Raw genomic sequence first — 21,553 nt, 5'->3', positions numbered from 1 at the left:
ATCCCAGCCCAGCCCTTTTCAATTAATCACTTCAACTCCCTAAATCTCAATTTCCCTGGCTGTACCATGGGGATGGTGTGAGGGTAAAAGCACCTGACACAGTAGGTGCTCAATAACTGAATATAGAGAGCACTGTAACACCATCTGCTCATGTATGAGAAAAGCTGGAGGATGCAGTCCTTGTGCCTCTTCCCCCCAAACAGGTCTTTCTACAACCCAGTTTCTCTCTCTTGGAACTGTGGGATGCACACCACTTCCTGGTTGGGGGGACCATGGGGAGGCTGAAAGCAAGTGGCACTTGCCTGCCCCTGCCCAGTTTCTCCTGTTGAGGTATCTCTGTCCTTGTCCGAAGATGTGGAAATAATCCACTATCCAGCCGTCCCTTCCTGTACCGCCATGATCCTGAGAGTGAGGGAGAGAATACAGAAGACTGTCAGCCACCATGCTGAATGCAAACTCCCCTGAGGCTTATTGAGCAGAAGGGGCAGAGGTCACAGCCAGGGGTAACAGGGCCAGACAGATTAAATATACTTATTGACCTATTGCCTCTCAGGGAGAGGCAGTGTAGCTTGACACTTAAGGTCTTGATACTTAGTGTCTGCTGTCCACAGACAGGTTCCAATTCCAGCTCTGCCACTAACAAGCTGTGTGACCTATGCCAATGCATCAGTTTTTGTGGACTTCAAGTTTCTTATCAGTAAAAGGAGGGCTGCTGTGAAATTTAAGTGAGATAGTTCCAGTAAAGGGCTTGGCATAGTAAAGGATCAATAAACTATCTTCATTTAAATGAAAATAATACCTACCACAAATGGTGGTTGTGATGACTATTAAATATTTACAAATGGAGCATAGAAAGTTTCAAAAGTGTGTATGCTATATTATTTTCAAGCTTTTAAATACCCAAGTTTTCCTCCCTCCCCCCCCTTCCCGACTTTGGCTCCTTCTGTCATAAAAGTACATGAGTAGACACAAGTACACACTCAAGCATAGCACACACAGATATGTCCATATATATCTGTACTGAACACACACGCACATGCAAACACCCGGGACCACAAAAACCATTAAGATTTTGTTCATGAATAATCCTCATTAAATCATACCCATATCATTGTGACATATATAGACACCAGTATTGGAGGCAAAAGTGGTGAAAAGAATTGGAGCCATCAGCAAATAGCCTCAGAATCTTTGATTGCAAGGGAGAATTCTGCTGGGAAGGGGCAACACCCAGAAGGGAAAGGCCTGTGGAGAAGGGAGGTCCGCAGAGATTTGGGAAACAAGTCCCAGCGAAAGAGCCCACCCTGCAACTACATTGAACAGAAGGCATGGCGCCTGGCGGATCTAGACAGTTCTCTTTGTCTTGTTCACTGGAGTCACACGGGTGTTCTCATTTTCCTGCTTGTAGAGAGTTTACAGCGTGAGGGCACCCAAAAGGGCAGGTTTGTGATGTCAAGAAGGACGTTTTGGAGAGGGAGAATTTGAGCCTGATTCCCAGTCTTGCAGAAACCCAAAGTGAAATCATTGTCAAGTTCAAGGATGGAAGGCGATTCTGTGAACCCAGTGAGCTCGTGCTCAATACCTGTCGCCCCTCTAGGCCAGCTGCTGGGTTTCCTTAAGAAAACGTGTGTGAGTTGGGGACGCTTTCCTGCTGGTGTGGGCGCTGGAGTGAGATGCCTTGATTTGGGAAGTGGTCCCTGCCACCAGCGCCACCCTCTGAGGACATAGACAGCTGGGTTCTCTGGAGCGCTCCTATACCTGATCAGTTTTCCGCAAAATGGGCGGAACCACGTGGCTCTTGAAGTAACGGCGGGCGTGGCAGTCCTGCTGAGCGTTGTAAGGCGGAATCGCTGACCAGAGCTTGGGCCTCAAGTGCTCATAGGTGCGGGCCATGGTGCTCACGGCCACTCCATCCAAGATGAAGCTCTTCTCCAATCGCAGAGGACACTCGCAGAAGTGCGCCATCCCAACCACAGCCGTCTCCGAGGGCCTCTCTGTTAGGATTGGAGGGCGGTAGGCGGGGGCTCCTCTGCGCATTGTTACGTGATGTCTGGCTGCGACGCAAACCCCATTGTCCCTATCCAATGGGGTAGGCTTTTAGGGCTGTGGGGAAGTTGCTTGCATGGCCCTGAAGTGAGGGATGAGTAGGAGGAGACTATGCAAGAATAGGAGACAAAGTGGGAAGAAAAGGGGATTACTGAAAGTGGGCCTTGTGAGGGCTGCCGGCCCAGCTTCCTATTTTCCCCTAAGATCAAGGTTTTATGCTCCCACTGTATCAATTACGTTGAAAAGTTTGTATGTACCCAGAATGGATCAGAAAGAGTTCAGATAGCACCTATTTATAACTCATTTTATGGAACTAGAAGTTGAAACGCAGAAAGGTTGGAATATTTCCTAAATCCATTTAGCGGCAAATCCAGAATCAGACTTCAGGCCTCCTGACTTCCAGTAAGTCCATTTAAGGCACTTTCCCCCTCCCCACTCAATTCATGAGCTAGTTAGTATTCTTCCTGTTAAGAAATTTACTCCCCCCCCAAAAAAAAAACAGTAGGTTGACACATTATCATATTTTTTTCTCTGGCAATTTTACATATGATTGGCTACAGTTAAATGTGAACAATGATTTTCTCTATTTATTGTGACTACTGGTGATTTTTATTTCCTTCTTTATACTTTTTACTTACCAAATTTTCCCCTTGAATAAACCCTTGTATAGATGCTTTACGTATCAAAGTGCCTTATACAAACTGCTCCTCACACCGAGGCACTATTATCCTCACTTTACAGGCTCAAAGGCTTCTTTTATATTTACTAACTTATTATATGAAGGCACACATATTAATTAGGAAAAGGTTGCATTATATCTATACACAAAAATCACTAATCCTGGTAACTCTAAGAATATTTCATCATTCTACAGAGAGCTCATATATATACACATATGAGGAACTTCATACATGTATCTGACAAAATGGAATAAAAATGATTCATTTTCAATGGAGGACCTGGGGGCTTCATGTCAAATTAGATTTTAAATTTACCAGGCTGGAGGATGAGGTAGTGGAGGAAGCCAGATCTTTTAGATGTCCGAATTTGTTTATTCCTAAAACCAAAACTGGCTAAGTCTAAAGTACTGATTTTCACTCTTGGCTGCACCTTGGAAACATGAGCAGTTTTAAAGTACTGATGTCTGGGCCCCACCTCCATAGTGACTCAAATTTGTCTGGGATATGGCCTGGAAACATTTTTTGACTCTAGTTGAGAATCAGTTCTAGTTCTGGTGCATTCTATCCCTCATCTTGGACAAGAATAGTCATCTCACAAAATGACTATGTGCTAGTGTCCGCATGCTAATTTTCAGCCTTGCATTATACTCAACTTACAGATAACATTTAAGACTATTTTGATACTAGACACATAAACATGAACTTAAATCTATTTCTTGACACTATACGTTGTATGTCAAATATAATTGAATAAATTTTATAAAGTCTATTCCATCATCTCTAGGCTAGACTACTGATCCAAACCATTTTTCCCAGACCTTGAATATCGCTTAGAGCAACTTGTACATTTTGGTAAGAAAAGCTCAATATTCAATACCTTCAGGCAGAATCGGGCAGGATTTATGCCTATTATACTAGCATAGCATAATCATCTCCTTTTGTCAAACTAGGGATTGGCAGGTTATGTGGCCATCCTGTCAAAACAAAACCTGCAGATATTAATCTTCCACAAGAGCAAATTTATATGGTAATTATCATGTGCTAGGTTTTACAAATCTACTCAAACGTGTGAATTTACCCCAAAGTCTGTAACTCCAAGTGTGCATACATACATGTGTATACCTGGTTTTTACTCACATCAATCCTTGGACTCCATGAGTGTTTCTAGGATCTGACCTGACACTCTACCTCATCTCAAATAGCTTTCTATCTGCAGGGCAGTTACCTGGGGTAATCTGTCATCAAGCAGTACTTGCAATTTATTTCAGAGACTGCAAACCCAAATAACTAAAGCTTTTATAGCAGCAACTGGAAAAGTCTCAAAAGTCCTGTATGCACTCACTAAAGTGCACAAACTGTTTATCTTTTTTTAATACATGCCCACAGAAGTTTGCACTTAGTTTCGTTTTACAAAGAAGGGTTAGGTGTGTCAAGAAGATTGACATGTAAAAATGAACAGGAAGGCAAGCGACGGGAACAAATAATTTTTATTTTTTTACAAATACGCCAAAGAATCATGCAATGCTGCCAGCATTGGATGCAATCCTGGGCCACAAATCTGCACACTCCTTTGCAACTGGTCCTGTGATGGCAGAACCTGCATAAAAGAATGATGAGATGGATAAGATCAGAAGGTCCTTTGCCTGTTGTACTCATAGCCCAAAAGTTAAATCATCCAATCTCAAAGATCTAGGGAACAATGTGGATTCTTTCCGACCTTTCATTTCGCCTTTATTGTTTACGATGACCCCTGCGTTATCTTCAAAATAAAGAAACACGCCATCTTTTCTCCGGTATGACTTTCGTTGTCGAATTACCACCGCTGGATGTACTAAGAGGGGAAAAAAAAGACAGCAGTCATTAATCTTGTCAGGTCCCAGTGCCATTACAAGAAAGCAGTTTACATGCTGTCTAGTCTCCCAACATTTCCTATTTGGACAGAATATAAGCAGGAAATTTGCTAAGCACTTTCCATACTTTTTCCCACTTAAGCCAAGAGATGGGTACTGTTAAGATCACAGTATCACAGAACAAGGAATGCTTTCCTATCCCCCAGATTGAATGAGCAGAGACCAAGCTGTTAACTCATTAGGAACTATTCCATCCCAGTATATCAAAACTTCCAAGTTCATACTTTTATCTAAAAATTACTGCTTCCAAGAATTTGTCAAAATTAACTATGTTCCATGCTTCAGGTCTTACAAATATAAACTCACACACCAATTTACCCACCAAAAAACCCTGTAACTGTTAGGGTGCATATGTACACACACACTTCGAGTATTTCCAGGATCTTGACCATACACGCTACGTTATCTCATATGTGAAAATGTGGGATTAATAAATACTGCATGACAGACGCACAGAATAGAATCATCTAAGATGATCATGCGTATCTGCAATTTTTTTAAAATACAGGACAATCACCTGTATTTTAGATGTCTCATTTACATCGAAAAATTTACAAGTTTTTTTTTTTTTGCACAGAAATCAGGAAAGATATACAAGATATTAACAATCATCTCTCGGAGGTCTAAGAGTTGGGTAATTAAAATCCAACTTGTATTTACTGTGTAATTAACTATGTTTAACTTTTTAAGGAACCATTTTCCAGAGTCCTAAGTAACTTTTAAAAACCTACGTGCACTAAAGTGAACACTTTTCCAGACCTTCAAAACAAAACATGCACTGCACTTGAAAGAACTAGAGTCAGACACACCTGGGATTAAATCTTGACTGATACTAGCTTAGAGACCTTGAACAAGTTAATCTTATGGAGTTTAAATTTTCTCTTGTAAAATAAGGATAACAGTTACTATTTCCACATTCGAGATCAGACAGTGGAAAGTACAGGGAGCTTGGCTATCTTTGAGCCAAGTATTATCTATGTAGGTAGACAGCTTCTGATCAAGTTTTTAACAACGATACACACCAATAGGTAACTAATGTTTACTGAGAGCCTCCTCTGGTAGAACCTCATCTACTTATAAACTATAGCACACCCTGTTATCTAACCCACAGTGATAACCAATTACTCTGCTCTTCCCTTGACTGCTCCCCAGGCCAGATCAGACCCAGCAAATGTTCTAAGAGGAAAGCCTGTCCTGTCCAGTTGCATGCAGATCCCAATCTACATATTGACTAATCAATGCTTAACCACATGCTACTTACTCCTTGCCTACCAAGCCCTCAAGAGGATGTTAAAGGTAAACAAAGTTAAGATTTCTGACCAAAATGCTAAAAAGAGGGGTGGGGTTAATATGTAGGCCTAAAAGGAGTAACTGCCACATGTGGCTGAGAGCCATCGCATTTCTAAGAGACGGCTAGGACTTCTCAGGAAGAGCAAGCTATCCCAGGGCAGACAGACTAAGCAGGCACAGGAGAAAAGTTCAGGAGCTGAAAAATTAATGTGCACCAAGCATCAGAACAAGCTCTACAGCTAGACAAGACATTACAGGTCAGAAGGGCTATAAGGCCTCCCCCTTTAATTCATATATCTATGGGGAAATCTTTGGGGGAGTAATGCATGATTAAGTAATGAGCAGCTCCCTGTTTTAGTTTCTATCATAGAGGTTTAGAAGCAAACTTGCCAAACCTGACAAGTAACAATCTTGAGTTAATCCTACAGAAAAAAAGAAACTGCTGTAAAGAAGGAAGAATACCATCTGTTATTCTGTACTTGAAAAGAAAACTTGCCCAAAGTGACATCAAGTCTTAAAGCTGTGATCTCACCTGGCTGAGCACTAAACCACCTATTAAAACACTTTATTTACTAAGTACCACCGTGTTCATTTGTAGCCAAGAACCCGGCAATGAATTAAAGACCTCAAGTGAAAAAGACAACCCTAAATGTCACACAAGACAGGGCTGGTTTCCATAGGGGTAGGTATGTGAGGTGGCAGAGTAAAGATGTGCGGGGCTGGGGGCGGCTTACATTGGAAGCCAATGACGAATTTAAATAAAGAAGTGACAAGACTTATATTTTTTTTAAGAGATGAAATCTGGCTTCAGTGTGGCAACTACATTTAAAGAGCCAACGGGAAGAAGAAATACAGTAAAACCAGATAGGGTAGAGAATGGTCTCTAAGACAGCAAGAGCAGAACCTCAATTGCAGATATTTATCTCACACTGCCTCTCAAAGGAAATTAAGCTTTAAGAGGTCTTGAGAATGGTAAAATTATTGTTCCATTTTCCAATAATGGGAGAAGTCTTCAACCGTCCATCAAGAGGTAAGGAGGGTTTGGGTTTCTCTACTCACCTTTCTTTCTGAGCTCTGGTTTGCCCTTCTTGACTGTGGCCATCACCATGTCACCCACACCAGCAGCAGGAAGTCTGTTCAGTCTTCCCTTTATCCCCTTCACAGAGATAATATACAAATTTTTGGCTCCTATAAAAAGATGTAAACAAAAATGACTTTTTTGAGGGCCTATTAGGCATTTCTGCAGTGTAATATTTCCCCAACATTTCCAAAGCCTCTCCCTCCACTCACACTCGCTCCTCCTAAGGTGGGACACCTTGTCACACTACCGATTGAAGCGAAACAACACAACATGCTGCCACTTCACCCAAAAGCAGTGTTTTACTTTGCCCTTTCTTGACGGCTCAGTGGGTCATTGGCAAAAGGCCCAATGAGTGCTTTTAAAAGGGGGAGTTTGGCAGGGTGCAGCCGAAGGTCTCACCTGTATTGTCAGCACAGTTGATTACGGCTCCTACCGGAAGGCCCAGAGAAATCCGGAATTTCGCACCAGAGGACCCACCACGTCCTGTGGGTAGAAGAAACAGGAGAGGTCACTGTCCAGTCGTGGTTCAGAATTCCCTTCACATTCTCAAACTACAAGTTCATTCGCATATACTTTCGGAAACGGTACATTATACATTCGCTCGCTCTAGGAATCCACCTACTCCCTCCCCATGTGCCACCCAGTTCTCATGTCAAACAGCTATTCCTCACTATTACCACCCTTACGTTTAGATTAAGGGACCTGGCTCGAACTTTTGCAGCACGGAGTTCTTCCTGCAAGGCGGGAACCGCACAAGTCCCTTACCAATCCAACTTCCACCACATTACTGCAGCGCTAGGCGCGGAGCGATACTGCGGTGTTCGATTTAGAATCATGTCCGGATTCTGCCGGCTCAGCTCTCCAGGGCTCCCCACCGCCACTTTCGAGGGCCCTATCTGAGCCCTCGTGGTGTCCCTCCTCACCCTCTCCGGCCCGGAGGAGAGTAAACCGTCCCAGCTGCCCATGGCCACCGCTCCTTGCAAGGCCAGCAGCCACCGCACGGCAGATGGCGAAAGATCCCCCAGAACCAAACCTCACCTCGCTTCGACATCTTGAGCACCGGAAAAGGACAAAAAGGAAGTAGGAACAAAGGATGCTGGGATATGAACGTTGCCGCCCCGCCCACCTTCGTCACGTGACCAGGAGTTTGCTCAACGCGCTTCATAGGGCGCCGTCTTATTACGTGGTAAGTGCTGAAGCTGGACGGTGATAGGGTTGAGCGCTGCCGAAGCGAATGAGACCTTAAGACTCCTCTTTACGAGCCTGAAAGTAGTTGGGAACACTGGCGCCTTGGTTGTTAATTTACCCAACAATCTCTTTTGAGAACTTAGTGCCAGGGACCTCGCTGGATACTAGAGATTGAGAAATGAGTTAAAACATCTGTGCTATGTGGAGGTCCCCAAAGAGCACAGGGCGTGGGAGAGCAAAAGAGAAAGAGCACTGAATGGTGTCATTAGAATGTGATGTAATTGAGAAGTGGCATTCTAGCACTACAGATAATTCCATATATGTATGCCTGTTCCCAAATGCATCTGTATTTAAGATACCTTGCTTTGTTACCCCTTTCCCAGCTTCAACCTCCACCATTCTTTTGGTTTCTTTCCTTGTGTCAATATATTCATGTACATATTAATTGAGCGCCTACATGATGCCAAATGCTGTCTTGGTCATACATTAGGTTACATTAAGGAACAAAACAAATCAAAGCTCTTTGCCCTTATGGAACTCCTCTGCTAGGGTGGCAATGAAGGTGGATATTAGATATTAAATAATAGATATAATAATTGAGGTATATAGTATGTTAGATGGTGATAAGTATTTTGAAAAATAAAAGTTGAACAAGGTAAGAGGGATCAGAAAGTGTGAGGTAGGGCAGATTGCAATTTAAAACAGAATAGTCAGGTCTACGGACATGCCACCCTGAACATGCCCTATCTCATCTGACCTCGGAAGCTAAGTAGTGTTGGGCCTGGTTAGTACTTGAATGGAAGATCACCTTGGAATACCAGGTGCTGTAGGTGTTTAAAATAAAATAAAATAGAATGGTCAGAGTGGGCTTCATGGAAGACATTAGACATTAGAGCAAATTAACATTACAGCAAAGACTTTAAGGTGAGGGAGTTAACAACACTAGTGTCTGAAGAAAAGCGGTCCAGAGAGTCATCAGCCAATAAAAGTGCTGAGGCTGGAGCATGCCTGAACAATACAGGGACCAGTGCGGAAGCCAGGTGTGACTGGGCAGAGTAAGTGAGAGGAAGAGAAATAACACACAAGGTTAGAAGGTCAGAAGTAATGGAATCCTGTCATGTAGAGTTTCGTATACAATTATGGACTTGGCATTTATAGACTGAAATGGGGAAGCATTTCTCTGTCTTAAACATGATCTGACTAATGTGTCAGAAGGATCACTCTAGTTAAGACTAGACCGTGGGAGGGGACACAAGTAAGATACAAGTAAGGAGATCTGTTAGGAAGCTCTTGCAGTAACGCAGGGGAGAAATTACAGTGTTTTGGACTTGAGTGGTAGCAGTAGAGGTAATGTGATGTGATCAGATTCTGGATGTATATGGGAGATGTGAAAGAAGGAGAGGAGTCAAAATGTCCCCAAGGCTTTGTGTCTGAGCAAGTGGAAGATGGTATTGCCATCAAACAAGATGAGGAAAGCTATGAGAGGAACAGGTTTGGGGAGTAAGAGTAGGAGTTTAATTTTGGCCATGTTGAGTTAGATGTTTAATTTTGGCCATGTTAGAGTTAGTTGTTAGATCTCAACAAAATGAGATTCAAATAGCAAGTTGGACATAGTACCCTGGAATTCTGAAGAGGAGAGATAAAATTGGGAGTTGTCAGCATATAGGTATATTTAGATAGAAGACAATATCACAAAGAAGGGTAAAGGAGACAATAGACTAAGCTCTGGGGCACTTCAACATTAAGAAGTCTATAAATCTATAAATTTATAAATCTCTCTTAACACTCTTAAAATGCCTTTACCTGATCCTGCCAGCTTCTCTAGCTACCAATTTTTCTTTTTCCTTCACTTCTTAACCAAATTCAATGCATTTCTGAATATTTGACTTCTTTACCAAATTTGTCTCTCTCTATAAATAGAATCACCATTCATCCAGGTGTTCATCTGAGACTCCTGTTCAGGTTCTTTTCAGTTTGCTTTCTAAATGTCTCTCAAATCTACCGACTTCCTCCATCTCTTCTACTACCACTCTGGTTCAAGCCACCTCCATCTCTTGCCTAAACTACTTCTGAAGCCTCTGAACGTATCTCCTGGCCTCTATTTCTCTCTCCTCCATCCACTCACTCTTCATGTAACGGCCAGGATAATTTCCTAGAAATATAAATATTGTGGTCACTCTCCTGAAAATCCTCCAATGATTTCTTTTGCTTTTAGAATCAAAGTTAAAGTCCATATCATGGCCTACTATGCCCTTGTCTGGCATCCTTCTACCTTGTCAACTTCTTCTTGCACCATGCACTCTCTTGCTCTTCAGGGTTGGCTTTTTAGTCCCCGATACTGTCCATGCTCCTGAATATCCATAGGACTCACACATGCTTGGAATAGTCTACCCTGCTTACCCTCAGCATGTATTTTATGTCTACTGATTTTTTAGGTCTCAGTTTAAATGGTTTTCTTAGGGAAATCGGCCCTGACCCTCATACTAGGTCAGGTCCCCCTGTTACAAGCTCTCTCAAAATACTGTATTTTTCTTTCATTCTATATATTACAATAAAAATATATATATGATGATTATTTGTTGAATGATACCCCAACTAGTCTTTAACTAGCCTGTAACTAGTCTATACGCTCCGTAAGGGGTGAGTCCATGCCCTTTTTGTTTAACAGCATATCCCTAGCACTTAGCATAGGAGCTGGCTCAATAAATACATGTTGAATGGTCATTGAACAAATGAAGTTTACCTCAATGGTTTTATATGCTAGCATCCTTGTGTAAAGAAGTTTTCATTTATCTATGGCAAAATTAGACATATTTGGAAAATGTAGTGTTTCCTATAAAGCTGCATTTCCTAAATTTAAAGGACTGCTTGTTTTTTCTGGGATTATGCTTTTTCATCTTTTTTGGTGTTAAAAATATTCCTTTAAATCCTAATGCCCCTTTTTTTTTTTTTTTTGTAATTTCAATAGTCTGTGAAAACCAAAGTTCTGGGAAATGATCAGTCTCTACTTCATTTCCTGCATTCGCACACTCCTTGAAGCCCTGTTTATATCCTCGTTACTTGATTGAAATTATACTCGAAATTATATATACTGAAGTTATATGAGAAAGGTCACCATGACCTACTTGTTTTAAAAAATCCAAGGACACTCCTCAGTCTTTATTTAACTTGACCTCACAGCATTTCACATTGGGACTATTCTCATCTTTTTTGTTTGTTTGTTTCTGAAAACACGTTTTAGTTACATAAGTGTTTAAATACATTACATAACATTAAAACCGAAGAGAAAAAAAATCACATGGTGTTGGGTAGTTCTTGCTAGTAAGTTGCAAGCTCTACAGCTAGCTACATGACTGACACATCAGTTTGAAATTTGTTCCCTTGTCAAAAGTTTAACTCTGGTAGAAGGTTGGCCTCACATTCTGGTGTTTGGACATCGATTAGCTAGGATATGTTTGGTCAAAAAGACCTTGATCGCAAGCCAGATATCCTTTCACCTCATTAGACGGAAGGTGACTGCCTGAAGCTCCACCCGCCTGGTCAGTTTGGAAACACCAAGGGATCTTTGACTACCAAAGTCTCCTTTTAGCGGTATAGCTGCCGTTGCTGCCTTACCCCATCCTCTCTCCTCTCAGCTTCACCGGAGGCTGTTCAGGTAGTGATATTCTCTTAAGGAAGGAAACTGTAGATACAGAGCAGAGGAGCTTCTGGCTAGACACAGCCATCTGTGACCTTGGGGCTCTGGGCTTGCCAAAACATCATGTTATTGCTTTGTTTCAGGCTGGGCACTACCAGGCACCTACTACTTGACCTCTGTTTAAATGAGGGGCTTCAAGACTAGACAGCATGTTTCTTTTCTGTTTATTGCATGAAAAAGTTACACTGGTCCAGTGGTAAAAGCAGACCCCAAATGGTTACATTACATAAGCTGTGAGTTTTTTAAAATTTTGGCAAGGAACAGAAGGAAAATTCTACTCATTGCAAGGAAATCCTCACTTAAGCTTTGGTGAGCCCAAAGCACTTAAAATCCATGAACCTTCAACTGGTCATCCATAGCCAGTCCAGTCTCTATGAGAAACTGGCATATGTTCTTGCGCTGGTCATGCTGTAGCTGAATTAATTCTCCATATTCTGCATGCTTAGTTACAGTACCATTGCAGGCAAATTTCTTCTTAAATGCCCTCATTAGTTTCTTTTTATTGTAATATCAGCAGTAGTAAGGATCAGTAGTAAGGATCTTCCTGCTATTTCTCTGTTGAATTTTTATATGGATAGAATCCTTAGTGACAACAGGAAGCAGGATATCACCTTTATTTGCATCAGCAAAGGGGTCAAAAGAGTGGAGGTTCTGGATAGTGGACATACGATACAACTCCTTTTCCTTGGTGGAAAAGGCCCAAGAAAGGTGGCTATGGGAGAAGGCAGGCAGTGGGGACAAAGCATCAGGAAGCAAGGGGGCTTAAGGGGGAGACCGCTGGGTCCTGTGCGGCAGCTCAGTGACTCTATCCCATTTTCTTAACACTCTTCATTCATGATTTCCATGATGCTAATAATAATAGAAGTTACTATTTATAGGGTGTTAATATGTGCCAGTCATTGAGTTAAACCATTTTACAGGAATATTCCTACTTGGATCCTTCCAACAACCCTGTAATGTAGGTATTATTATTCCTATTTTACAGATGAGAAAACTGAGCAATGGGTTAAGCCATGAGTACAGGATCACACAGATCATGAAAGGCAAAGCTGGAATGCCACCCAATTCTTGCTGATTCCAGCATAGGCTCTAAGTCACTATGCTATACTGCTCTCTCCTCCTTCCTTATGGTACTGTCTCATTGTATTTCCGTGGGTGATCATACCCACTCAATAGCTTCAGTTACCATCTATATGCTGATCACTCCTCAGTCTATATCTCCAGCCCAGATATTTCTGCTAAGCTGTAGCCAATATAGACGGTCCCAGACTTATGATGGTTTGACTTATAATTTTTTGACTTTACAATGGTGCAAAAGTGATATGCATTCAGTAGAAACCGTACTTTGAATTTTGATCTTTTCCTGGGCTAGCAATATGTAGTATGATGCTCTAGTGATGTGGGGCAGTGGCATCGAGCTGCAGCTTCCAGTAAGCCATGCAGTCACAAGAGTAAACAACCATACTCTACAACATAGTGTTACATGCGTTTTTGATTTAACGATATTTTCAACTTATAGTGGGTTTATTGGGATGTAATTGCATTGTATGTCGAGGAGCATCTGCATATGAAACTGGTGATTTGGACACCTCTACCCCACAGGCACTTCAAACCTAACATGTTCAAAACAGAAATCATAACTTTCTCAGAAAATCTGCTCTTCTTCCTGTATTCATTTTCTTGGTTGGTGCTACCACCAGTGTCTCAAACAGATAAAAGGGACACAATTGATTCTCCTCTTCCCCCAGGTTCCCAGACCTAATCACTATCTACTAACTTGACTCTGCTTTCTAAAGTTTTCTATCTAAAGGTCTGCCTTTTAGAAGATATTGCAACAGTCTCTAAATGGTCAGACTGTACCTTCCGTGGCTTAAACCCCCGTGTCAGCCCTCTGGTGCTTACAGCATAAAGTCCAACTTTCTTAGCACTGAGACTTTCCTGAAATGACTTAACATTCTTCCTGGCCTCGTCTCCTGTCACCTTGCTCTTACACTTCACGCTCCAACACCAAACTGCTTAGGATTTCTGGACTCTTTCTTGCTTTATCTGCTACCTATTCTTTAAAAATCTCCTCAAATGCTATCTTTTTCCTGTGCCATCTCACAGACCCAGCATTCTCCCTCCTGAGCCACCTGTTTACTTAAGCAGTGGTTCTCAAATATTTTCATCTGAAGATTACTTTACATTTTTACAAAGTGTCAAGGATCCTCAAAAGTGTTTGCTTTTCATAGGTTGTATCTATTGACATTTACCAGATTAAAAATTAAAATTATGAATGTTTAATTACTTGTTAATTCATTTAAGATAAGCCTGAAAAATAACTTCTTTTTCCCAAACAAAAATAATTTAATGAAAAGAGTGGCTTTGCTTTACATGCTTTTGGAAAATTCTTTAATATCTGCGTAATAAATGACAGCTGGATTTTCACATTTCCACATTTAATTTGTTGTGATATATCACACATAATAATGTAGTATTATGAAAACAATTCTTTTTTTCTATCAGGAAGGGTCTCAGAGACATCCCAAGAACCCCACTTTGAGGTACTCTTCAGAGGCACAGCACTGACCTACAGAACATCTGGAATGTCACAGACTTTACTTTGTACAGTAACCCTTTTGTTTGCAAAACCTACCCCAGCAGTACTGGAATGTGATATCCGCGAAGCTATGTATCTCCAGAACCCATCGTAGATTGGACAAGATACTTTTTTGGTTAATGTTATCATTTTTCCCTACTACTTTGTTTTCCTATTCACTTGAAGTTGGTAAGGCTTAAAACAGAAACCGGTAGGGGGCACCCGGATTTGAACCGGGGACCTCTTGATCTGCAGTCAAATGCTCTACCCCTGAGCCATACCCCCTTTGCCCAGGTCAATGAGACTACAGCGTAATTGGAGTGTTTACTGACCAGATCTCTATGGTGATTAACAATAGTTTGGTGTTTATGATCAGCTGCTCCAGGTTTCCCACAATGATACTAAAGAACTAAGGGAAGATTGCACAGACAGTCCGGATCCAAATGGTGGAAGAAAAGAGCGAAATCCTCTTTGACCCAGGCTTGAAGGTCCTGTGGGTGTGTGCCATGGGATTTCTCTCCTACATTAACTACCACCTTTTCCATCTCTGGGGATTCTTTACGTCGAATTTCCATCCTGCCTGCTTGCAACCTGAGCTGCATTGAATCCCTAGCCCAGTGCTTTGTACAGGAAAGGAAGTGCTTCCCTTGTCTTTCCCAAGACCCTCTCTGCTCCTGCACCAGAGGTGCCCCATTGTCTACATTCTCTCCAGTGTCTTCGGTCACTTTCTCCTCTTCTTTGGCTCCTTCAAATATCAGTGGGCTTCCCCTGGATTAAAAAATCCTTCAAACAAACAAATAAACAAAGAAACCCTTCCTAAAGCTATGATTTCCTGTTTATTTCTTCTTTCTCACTACCAATTTTTAAGAAAGTCTATGCTTCATTTGTCTCTATCAGCTACCTGTCTCCACAGTTCTGTTACTCGGCATTTGCTTTCTCTACTGTCAGTTATTATTTCCCCTTTGTCTATATATCTTGTTTCTCCAACTAGACTGTAAGTTCCTTGAGGGGCAGGATTGTGTTGCATTCTTTTCTGTATTTCCCACGGTAGTTGGCACAGTGTTCACTATAAGCCCTAGGTTGTACTTGCTCACTAAACTACAGTCCCAAACTCAACTATTGTGTAAAATCAAGGCTGTACTCAAGGCAGCTTGATATTGTTGGAGGAAAGCTTACAAATCTGTGTCGTTCCAGCGATCTCAAGCAGACTATCTAGTACTCCTATACCACTGGCTGATTAGGTTCACTTTCTCACTCTTCGAAATGACTATTTCACACACTTTCTCCTGTCTCAAACCTTCATACATCTCCTCACTCTCTTAGCTGAAGAGCTCACCTCTTCCTTTTTGGGGAAGATCAGAATCAGTCAGAAGCAGCGATGTGCTGGTAAATAACTAACAACTGGCTCCTGAGTCCTGATTTCCCAAGGTGCAAATACTCCCACCCGCCTATTTTAAGCTACCAAAGAGAAGTCAACTGGCTTAAAAAATTCCTGAAAATGTAACCATCAGTTCTCATAAACCATCATGAGCCGAATCTAGCACACTTCCGGAATCAATGACCTCCTTCATCAACTACCAACTTTTCACTGACAACTCCAAAAATGTTATCTCCAACCTGGACCTCTCCTTGAATTCCAAAATTGACTGGATCTCCAACTGCATACTTAACATCTCTTCTTAAATGTCTATGGGGTACCTCAAATTTAACGTGTTGACCCCATACTAGAATGTGAAATCCATGAGGATAGGAGGCTGTACTCTATTATTTTCTGTGTAAGAGTTTAAAAAAGAAACTCTTGATACCCCGCATCCCACCCCACCCCACCCCGGCCTGGCACCCGCAAGTTTACTCCTTTCCTAGTGTTCTTTATCTCAGGAAACCACACCACTCATCCAGATAGTGAGGACAAAAAAAAAAAAAAAAAAAATCATTCTTGATTTTCTCTTTCCTTCATCTTCCCCAAGCCATCTAATGTTCAGGAAATGTGTAGCTCCCCTTCCATGGTCAACCTGGATATCGACACTCCTCTCCAGCTCTACTGTTCCACTGTGGTCTGCTAAATAAAGGGCCCCCAATCCCCTTGTGAATTTGCTACTTTACATGATAAAAGGGACTTTGCAGATGTGATTAAGTTAAGGATCTTGAGATGCGAACATTATCTTGGATTATCTGGGGAGCTCAATGTAATCACAAGGGTCCTAAGAAAAGGGAGGCAGGAGGATCAGAGTCAGAGACAGTGAGATGTAAGAGTGGAAGCAGAGACCAGAAGATGGGGAGATGCTACCTTGCTGGTTTTGAAGATAAAGGAAGGGACCATGAGTCAAAAAGGGCTGGCGGCCTCCAAAAGCTTAAAGTCAGGAAAACTGATTCTCCCCTAAAACCACCAGAAGGAATGCAGGCATGCCAAAACCTTGATTTTAGCCCAATGAAATTGATTTTGGAATTCTGACCTCCAGAACTGTAAGATAATATGTTTGTGTTGTCTTCAGCAAATAAGTTTGTGGTAATTTGTTGCAGCAGTGATGGGAATTCTAACCTGTCTCTGTGTCCACTCTTTTTCTTTTATTTTATTGTGCTCAGAACACTAAACATGAGATCTGCCCTCTTAACAGATTTTTAAATGTGCAATACAATATTGTTACTATAGGTACAGGGTTGTACAGCAAATCTCTAGAATTTATTCATTTTGCATAACTGTAAGTTTATACCCATTGATTAGCAATTCCCCATTTCTCTCTCTTCATCCCTGGCAACCACCATTCTACGCTCTAATTCTATGAGTTTGACTGTTTTATTTTTACTTTATTTTTTTAATGCCTGCAGCACCTGGTATTCCTAGGTGGAATCCCATCCAAGTACTAACCAGGCCCAACCCTGCTTAGCTTCTTCGATCAGACAAGATCAGACGAGATCGGGCATGTTCAGGGTGGCATGGCTGTAGACGAGTTTGACTGTTTTAGACACCTCATATAGGTAGAATAATGCAGTATTTGTCCTATGATTGGCTTATTTCACTTAGCCTAATGAGCCATGTTGTCACATATTGCAAGATTTCCTTCTTTTTAAGGCTGAATAATATTCTATTGTGGGCATTCTCTATGTTTATTCTTGACTTTCTATACATCTTTCCCACAGGAGATGATTTCAAATCCCTCTGCTCAAAACTGTCCAATGCTGGCTTTTCATCCATTTGGAGTAAAATTTAGACTCCGTACCTTGGCCTACAAAGCCCTCTACAGTGCTGGCTACTTCTGCAGCTCTCTTGAATGGCTCTTCCCTTGTTCACCTTCCTCCAGCCACTCTGGCCCTAGGACCTTTGCAATAGCCATTTCCTCTATATGGAATGGCCCCACCAAAGGGCTGTCTCTTTCATGCCATTCAGGTCTGAACTCCAGAATCATCTGCTCAGAAAGGTATGCTTCTCCAACCTGAAGTAGCCTCCCTTGTAACACAGCATCTTATTTTATTTTATTTTAGTATTTCTCATATGACTACTGGGCTATTTCCTTGCTTATTCATTTGTGTATTTGTTTCCAGTCTGTATCCAATACATTTTAAACTCAGTGAGAGTGAGAACCTTTGTGTCTTTCTATTAAAAGTATGTTCTGCACCTAGAGTGGGGCACGTAGTAGTTGCTCCATAAAAAGAGAGACTACAAGACAGTATAGCCAGAGAAAAATCTCTCAATGGAGATGTCTTTTTAGCTGGTGTTTGTATTATTTTGAGAGAGACCAGGGGACGGGATTCCCTATCCATTTAGCAAGAGGTTGCTCTCTGAGTTCTTAGGGTAAACCGATGAATAGGATTGTGGATATAGAATTGAGGCTAGAAAAGGCAGATTGGTACCTAAGTCCACATGTTTTCCAAAGGGCCATGTCTTCAGTTGGTCTTTCAATTTTGTTTCTCATCATTAGTAAATTTAATATTATCTAGGAAGAAGTAACTAATTTTGAACAAAATTTTCAGTACAAAAAAATGTAGAATTGGTGTAAAAATAGTTTACCCAACACGCACCAGCAGAGGGGTGTAGCTCAGTGGTAGAGCATTGACTGCAGACACCAGCCTGCCCCCTACTCAAATCCAAGTCCCCCCTCTCTAGCCTCACACCTCCTCAGTCACTCAGAATTCCACTGCCCCTCAATGCAAAACTCTTTGTAAGATCCCTTTGTCTATTCCTCCTGAAAAGTTTTCTCCTTCATATGTCCCCCGTAATTGCAAAGTAGAGACCACCCCAGTGGTTGCACAGGGTGTATTCCACACTCAGTGGCGAGGAGTCCACCTCTACACTCAAAAGGTAGGGAGAAGGCGATGAACCCTTCTTGTCTCTGAAACTGTTCAAAACCTATTGGTTTAATGTAAACTAACTATACTTTCTTTTGGGGTAAAAATGGAGTGTCAGGGTGGGGCAATATTACTTTGCCTAGTTCGTACTCTGATTGGGAAGACTAGGAGAATGAATCCAAGTTCAGAAAGTTTTTATGATCACAGAGTTTAACAAGACATACACAGATATAAAATAGGTGAAAAAGAGACAGCTTTCGCCTTCAGATTAGCTCAAAGGCAAGCCTTTGGCCTGCTAACCTCCAGGTGGTAAGTTTGAGGTGTCCAGGAAAGGGGTGAAAAGTTGGTTATGTCTCTGGTCTGGGCTTCACACTGGATAGCAGTGCTCTCTGCTCAGTCTCGATGTCCAGCCTCCAGACGCAACCCACAGCAATGGGAGCCGGCGGGGAAAAATGCGCTTGAGCATTCCCTTGGGCCCCTGAGGGATGACACAACCAGATTCCGGGTTTAAAATTTTGCAGCTGCCCCCTGACTCAGGCAGTCTGCCTCTCCTTATCTCCTTTATTTTTCCTTTTTTTGGGCAAAACCTAGTCATAGGAGATGCCTTACTTCCTTCATACTTAACTGTTTTCCTCTGGCCCAACAGTGATACTGTCGGTGACGCAGCCAATAGACATCTGTCCCCACCTTTAGGTTATGAAACTCAACAGCCTTGTATTACTAGTTTAGTGGTTTTTGAAGTGTGATCCCCTGGCTAGCAGCATCAGCATCACCTGGAAACTTGTTAAAAATGCAAATTCTCAGTCCCAATCCAGGCCTACAGAATCAGAAACTGGGGGTGTTCTAACGACCCTTCCAGGTAATTCTGATGCACACTCAAGTTGGAGAACCACTACATTAGTTTATGTCAGTTTGCATCAGGATGTAACTTTATTTTTGTAAATTAAAATGAATTTATGGGTGTACATTGGCCCTTTTAATATTCTCAGAGTGCTTTGACTCTACCCATGTCATAAGCAATAGGGAAGGAGTCCATGTCACCGGTAATAAAGTTGAAGTTGGAGAAAGCTTGTTTTCTGTAGGTTTCCCTCTCTTGACCCACCCCCATAGGAAACGGAACGCCAATTCAGGGGAGTCATTTCTGTCCCCAGAACCCGTGGCCACAGAAATCCAGACACCTCTGGCGCCAGTAATAGTGACGCACAGATTTGTACCTGATTTGTGTGCATATCCATTCTTCCTTCTTCTGCTGGGTACAAAACAAAACCGAAAGCTTTTCACTAAGATTGGAAAATGAGAAAGGAATTTTTGAAAATAGTTTTTTGTTTTCTTTTAATCTCAGACCCAATGTTAAAAGTAAGAGTCAAGAAAGAATTCTGCAGGATGAAGACAGAAAAAAACCACCAAGGGGGCACCCGGATTTGAACCAGGGACCTCTTGATCTGCAGTCAAATGCTCTACCACTGAGCTATACCCCCGCGCCGCAAGCGCGCTTCGAGACGGCTCCTTGAGTACTAAGATTCGGTTATGAGGAGGGTCGGAAAATGAGGTAAGGAGAAAGGAACGAAAGAGGAAAGAGGGCCAAGCAGAAAGCAGAAGGTGCTCGAATTCGGGGAACCACAGGAAAGCTGCTTGACAGAGGAGCAGAGGAAAAAAGAATTAGCCCAGGATGCAAGACGCTGAAAAGAGGCGCGAGGGATGAGTTCCGCCCTACAAAAGTGGGAAAGGATGTGGGGCGGGGGAAAAGGGAGGCTAACTGAGGTGGGTAGGGGAGTTCCCGTTCCGTCCGCAGGTTCTTGCTTGGTACCGACGGGTACAAAGGAAAGTCCCCGAATCTGGTGAATCCGATCGGGCGTTCAGGGAGCTTCCAACCCCACCCTCTACGGATGCGAGGGGTTTGCCCGCCTCCAGCAGCCCGGGCGCCCCAAATGTGCAGCCAGACCCGCTCTGCGCCGCCTCCAGCGCGGGAAGGGCTCTGGGCTCGCCTCTCCAGGGCGCCTCCTGCTTGGGAGTGCCGGGGCACTAGCGACCCTCGGGACTCACCTAAGCGCATACCCCCGGCCCCGCAGCCCTCCCAGGAATCCGCCCCCGCGCAGCCCCACGTCGCCTGGGGAGCGCGCCTGTTCGCGCGCGCCACTGCCGCCGCGTCCCCGCCCCGGTGCAGCCCCTCCTCCCCGCTGTGTTTATTAGGGGAAGGAGGGCGGAGGCGGAGGCCAGTTCCCTAGCTCCAGCCGCCGTCGCCAACGCCTGTGTAGTTGCAGCCGCGGCCGTCTCCCGCCAGCTCGCTCCGGGTTAAGAGAACGCGCGCAAGCTCGGGCGTCCCCGCCCCAGCCTTTCCCGGAGCCATGAATCCCAACTGCGCCCGGTGCGGCAAGATCGTGTACCCCACGGAGAAGGTGAACTGTCTGGACAAGGTAAGCCCCGGGACCAGGAGACGCGTCTTTGCCATCCCTGAGCAGTACTCCGGATTGGGGGAGGAGAGAGGGGCCGGGTCTATGCAGCCCCATCCTCGCGATCCTGGGAGAATGGAGGGAGGGCGGTGTCATGGGGTTCTGGGGACAGACCTCAGTTTGGAAACCAGGAGATCCGAGGCAAGGCAAGGAGTCCACGCGTGGCAGTTAGTCACTACTGGAGAAGAGTGGGCTCTGTGCCACGGGGTTGGGCGGACGGAAGAGGGGTAGGGAAGCCAGGCCCCAGGGTGGAGGCTGGGGGAAGGTTAGGGGTGCAGTCCCGCCCCCTAGGGCCGGGAGAGTGAGAGGAGACGGCCGCTCCCTCTCCCCGCCGCCCTGAGCGCCAAGT

At 43.3% G+C, this 21,553-nt stretch overlaps 3 protein-coding genes, 1 long non-coding RNA gene, 3 other non-coding genes and 3 pseudogenes across 7 annotated transcripts in view; 2 read left to right on the top strand and 8 right to left on the bottom strand.

Annotated features, from left to right (window-relative positions):
* Nucleotides 1–1,965, bottom strand: part of CUNH17orf98 (chromosome unknown C17orf98 homolog) — a 2,807-nt gene extending 842 nt beyond the window's left edge. The window contains exons 1-2 of the mRNA XM_006924722.1: nt 1,759–1,965; nt 303–402 (exon numbers count right to left, since the gene is read on the bottom strand). Of these exons, the coding sequence (XP_006924784.1) occupies nt 303–402; nt 1,759–1,965 (307 nt within the window). The remainder of the gene's footprint in view (nt 1–302; nt 403–1,758) is intronic.
* Nucleotides 1,966–4,195: 2,230 nt separating this feature from the next.
* RPL23 (ribosomal protein L23) lies at nt 4,196–8,143 on the bottom strand. The gene is made up of 5 exons (XM_006924721.3): nt 8,046–8,143; nt 7,407–7,490; nt 6,986–7,114; nt 4,444–4,557; nt 4,196–4,323 (listed from the first exon to the last, which is right to left on the bottom strand). The coding sequence occupies exons 1-5, from the start codon at nt 8,056–8,058 to the stop codon at nt 4,241–4,243; spliced, it is 423 nt and encodes a 140-aa protein (XP_006924783.1). The 5' UTR covers nt 8,059–8,143; the 3' UTR covers nt 4,196–4,240.
* Nucleotides 7,241–7,375, bottom strand: LOC112473452. The gene has a single exon (XR_003044016.1). It is a non-coding gene; the product is annotated as a small nucleolar RNA SNORA21 (small nucleolar RNA).
* A 766-nt stretch (nt 8,144–8,909) lies between the features above and the next one.
* On the top strand, nt 8,910–9,028 carry LOC112473353 (annotated as a pseudogene).
* Nucleotides 9,029–12,216: 3,188 nt separating this feature from the next.
* LOC102890539 lies at nt 12,217–12,558 on the bottom strand (annotated as a pseudogene).
* Nucleotides 12,559–14,683: 2,125 nt separating this feature from the next.
* TRNAC-GCA lies at nt 14,684–14,755 on the bottom strand. The gene has a single exon. It is a non-coding gene; the product is annotated as a tRNA-Cys (tRNA).
* Nucleotides 14,756–17,287: 2,532 nt separating this feature from the next.
* LOC112473396 lies at nt 17,288–17,416 on the bottom strand (annotated as a pseudogene).
* Nucleotides 17,417–18,351: 935 nt separating this feature from the next.
* On the bottom strand, nt 18,352–21,543 carry LOC112473200. The gene is made up of 3 exons (XR_003043963.1): nt 21,319–21,543; nt 19,969–20,034; nt 18,352–19,232 (listed from the first exon to the last, which is right to left on the bottom strand). It is a non-coding gene; the product is annotated as an uncharacterized LOC112473200 (long non-coding RNA).
* On the bottom strand, nt 20,161–20,232 carry TRNAC-GCA. Its single transcript has one exon. It is a non-coding gene; the product is annotated as a tRNA-Cys (tRNA).
* The window catches only part of LASP1 (LIM and SH3 protein 1), a 36,539-nt gene continuing 35,936 nt past the window's right edge, over nt 20,951–21,553 (top strand). The window contains exon 1 of the mRNA XM_006924720.2: nt 20,951–21,168. Coding sequence (XP_006924782.1) covers nt 21,100–21,168 — 69 coding nt within the window. The 5' untranslated portion in view covers nt 20,951–21,099. The remainder of the gene's footprint in view (nt 21,169–21,553) is intronic.

Source organism: Pteropus alecto, unplaced genomic scaffold (genome assembly GCF_000325575.1).
Source record: "Pteropus alecto unplaced genomic scaffold, ASM32557v1 scaffold98, whole genome shotgun sequence".
Lineage (NCBI taxonomy): Eukaryota > Metazoa > Chordata > Mammalia > Chiroptera > Pteropodidae > Pteropus > Pteropus alecto.
Note: the sequence above shows the minus strand (reverse complement) of the source record. Positions and strands in the feature narration are given on the sequence as shown.

Bases quoted from the DNA above. Each gene is read 5' to 3' on its own strand.
- RPL23 (XM_006924721.3), bottom strand. The intron at 4,558-6,985 runs GTGAGTAGAGAA...TTCCCCTCTTAG, and splicing joins ACCAGAGCTCAGAAAGAAAG to TACATCCAGCGGTGGTAATT. The intron at 4,324-4,443 runs GTCGGAAAGAAT...TCTTTTATGCAG, and splicing joins CAATAAAGGCGAAATGAAAG to GTTCTGCCATCACAGGACCA.